Source organism: Sipha flava, unplaced genomic scaffold (assembly GCF_003268045.1).
Source record: "Sipha flava isolate LNK unplaced genomic scaffold, YSA_version1 19188_pilon_pilon, whole genome shotgun sequence".
Taxonomy (NCBI): domain Eukaryota; kingdom Metazoa; phylum Arthropoda; class Insecta; order Hemiptera; family Aphididae; genus Sipha; species Sipha flava.
The window spans coordinates 1-3,565 of record NW_020272647.1 but is presented as its reverse complement, the minus strand read 5'-3'; the positions used below and the strand labels follow the sequence as shown (position 1 = coordinate 3,565).

At 32.5% G+C, this 3,565-nt stretch overlaps 1 protein-coding gene across 1 annotated transcript; it reads right to left on the bottom strand.

Annotated features, from left to right (window-relative positions):
- Nucleotides 1-1,633: 1,633 nt before the first annotated feature.
- LOC112681476 lies at nt 1,634-2,272 on the bottom strand. The gene has a single exon (XM_025551729.1). The coding sequence runs from the start codon at nt 2,270-2,272 to the stop codon at nt 1,634-1,636; it is 639 nt and encodes a 212-aa protein (XP_025407514.1).
- Nucleotides 2,273-3,565: the final 1,293 nt, after the last annotated feature.

The following is a 3,565-nucleotide window of genomic DNA, read 5'->3' as shown; positions in this document are numbered from 1 at the left end:
ACTTGGAAATGATCGAAATGTTAGAGATTATTAAGCCTAAAATCAAAATCCAAAACATGAAAAACAGATTAACGAGACTGTGTAATTCTCTCCTTGACAAGGCTCTCTCCACTGAGCAAGATCAAGAATAGTACTACCACTAGAATCAAATATCATAACTCCCTCTGTATTGAATAATTTCACTCAATTTTTAATAAACAATACACAATTAAAAAAAAAAAAATTTAATTAAAACGTAAATTAAATCAAATAAGAATCAAACCCAAACTTTAGTAATTAAATACAGTCAGATAAAACAATAATCTACTCATTAAAACTTAAAAAAAAAAATTCAAAATTATATCAAAAAACATAAAAATTCTTCAATGGAATTTAAATGGATTTTATAGAAAACTGGACGAACTAAAATTACTAATTTCCGAACACAATCCAGAAATCCTATGTTTACAAGAAACTAACTTCAACAACTTAAACACCGGCACACTAAAAAACTACAATGAATACAGATCTGATAGAACTGATTGTCTTCGTGCAAGCGGTGGTGTAGCTATATAAATAAAATCAGATTTGCCTAGTAAGATAATTAATATAACTACACATTTAGAAATTGTAGCTGCCTCCATTAAACTGAAGGATATGGAACTTAACATATTTAACATATACCTTCCTAACCAGCCAGGGCCGGATAGTTTTTAGAAAATAAAAAGGGCATACACACGAATAGAGAAACTATTAACTAAGCAATCTCTAAAACATTTTCAAATCATTTTCTACCCGAAATCGAGGTAATGCAACTTTCTAACTTCTAGTTTTTTAACCGAAAATAATAACATTTAAAATATAGTAGGTATAAAATTGTGGATTCAATTATCACATAGATAGTAGTTAAAAAGGTATTCAACGCTCTTTATTAATATTGCGACGGTAGTAATTAGTAATTAAATTCACAACAAATAATTATAATATTTAGCTTAATAAATAATAAAAATTAAATTTATAGGTTTAAACTTTAATCAGTTTACGTTTTAACTTTGTATTAATGAAATCACTTATAATATCTTCATAATTTATTTGTCTTAAAATGTCACTCAATGCTAAGTAGAGCTTACGTGTTGAGCCTTTCTTCTGTCATGGATGTTCGGAGACGGTTTTTGATCAACTTTAATTTTGAAAAAGATCTTTCTCCACTGCTGTTGGTGACCATAAGTGACAGGTACATTCTTAAAGCTACCTCAATATTAGGAAAACAGTCTTACATTTTTTTCGATTAGAAGCTGGTACATTCATCTTTCCTGAGATATAACTTTATCATTTTTTCCATCATCATCTTTTAGAAACTCTTGGTAAAAAGCCTTGAATTGAATCAGTTAATTTCCTAATTGATCGTCCAAGTCATTATCGTATAATTTTACTAAATTTTGAGCTGCTAAAATTATCTTTTTATCATCAAGTATATCTAACTTACAAAGAAACCCAAAACGGTTATCAACTAGTTTATATGCATCAAGCCTTTGTTTCAATGAAGATTCAAGTTGATCTATTACAGGAAGAAAACTCTGAATTCGGAATCTGTTTGAAGAGCTCATCTCAATTTCTGGTGTTTGGACACTGTCAAGAGGGGACAAACGCACATTTATTTTACGCTTACGCTGTGTTTCACTATCGTACTCAACAAAACTGCAACATTCACAACATATTCTTCAAAGCTATCTCGTTTTGTTCCTATGAAGCTTCTTAGCGATTTTAGTGCTAAAACAGCTGTGTTCACATCTAATCTAGGATTCTGTAATGTTTCACTAGTTTTGTTTACTTGTCCCAAGATATCATTCCAAAATACTGCGTAGAGGCCTGTCTGTATCTTTAACATTTTTTTATATAAACTCAAAGCAACAATACGCGATTTTCCTAATTCTTCTTTATTCTCAGAAATTTCTAAAAGTACATTTTTTATTTCTTCATAGCCAAGTAAGAGGGCTTTTGTAGCATCTGCTCTGCATGACCAACGTGTTGTTTTTGTCCTTTTTGGTATAAGAATGGGGTTTTCAGTTTCTGCTCTTTTTAAACAATCTGTAAGAACTTTATACCTGTTAGTCGAGGCAGTGAAATATACATAAAGTTCTTCTAAAAAATCGAAAAAGCTCACAGCACTCGGACAGCATTCAGCAGCAGCTTGCACTACGAGATTGAGTGAGTGCCCCAAGCAAGGTACCCATAGTGCCAAGTTATTTTCTGCCAGTACTAACGCATGAAGGCCATTATACTTTCTACTCATTGAAGAAGCATTGTCGTAAGACTGACCACGACAGTTTTGAATGTCAAGTTATTTTCTTTCAAAAATGTGTTCAATCCTTTAAACATATCTTTTGCTTTGTGACCTTGGATAGGCATGAATGCCACAAATCTTTCAACAGGAATGTTTTCTTCTAAATACCTGAAAATCAAAGTAAGTTGATCAACGTGACCTTCGTCTGGAGTTGAGTCCAATGATATGGAATAGTACGTTGAGTGTTTGATTCGAGAAATAACTTCATTGAAAACTTTTTTGCCAATTAGTTGCACTCCTCGCAAATCTTCGATGATAAGTAGTTTGTGTGGCCACTTCCTTGGTTTCCATTTTTTTTTATGCGGTCATTTAAAAGATGGTCATACTTTGCAATAAGCTCCAATATTCCAAGATAGTTACCATTTTTTGGAGACCCAAAAGTTTCGTTTTCACCTCTAAATGCCAAGCCCCTTTCACTTATAAAAACTATCACACTTATCAATCTCCTGAGAATTTCTCCCCAGGTTTTTGCTTCATCTTCTGCTTGTTCTGTCAGTTTTTGATCAATACGTCCCACTTCTCTAGACCGTGGAGCTAAATTAATAACAGAATTCATGTGGTTTTTAGAAATTTCGTGTTCTATCAGACGTGTTACAGCATTTTTCCAATCGCAATAACCACCATGAGTAAACTGAGAACGTGTTTGGGAAAAAAGTTTACATACAAAACAGTAGACATGTCCATTATTAGGAGAAAAGCAGAGCCATGAACGTTTTATGATCTCACCGTTTCTTATTTTTCGTTCAAAAACATTTGTTTGGCATTTTCTTGTAAAATTTTTTTCAGAATGTCGGTCGCTTTGCTTAAATTATTTATTATCAATTATATCTTTGTCACAGTTTTGAAAAGCTGAGGCGCCTATTTTTATGCAGTAGTCAATATTACTTGATGTCATATTCTCTGGCCACAATCCAATGTCATTTTCCGAGCAAATATTTTCATTTAGAACAAGTCCAACAGAAACCGCTGGAGTTGATGAAACCTCGAGAATCTCCTCTACAATTTCTGAAATCTGAAAAATACATGAAAATTATTAATTTTTAATGTTTTAGATTTATTAGTTGTTAGTTATTTGCAAGCTCGGATTAACACGTTCAATGCCGATGCCTATTTGTGGTTCCGATACCGCGTCGCCGCAACAATTTGATGCTCGGTCGATTACGCGCTGTATACAACATGGTGTACACATACGTGGATATCTAATATAATTTTAGATGTAAAACCAATACAAATATTTTCTGA

What these genes read in the sequence shown, in the direction of transcription:
- LOC112681476 (XM_025551729.1), bottom strand. Translation starts at nt 2,272, where the DNA reads ATGAGTAGAAAGTATAATGGCCTTCATGCGTTAGTACTGGCAGAAAAT.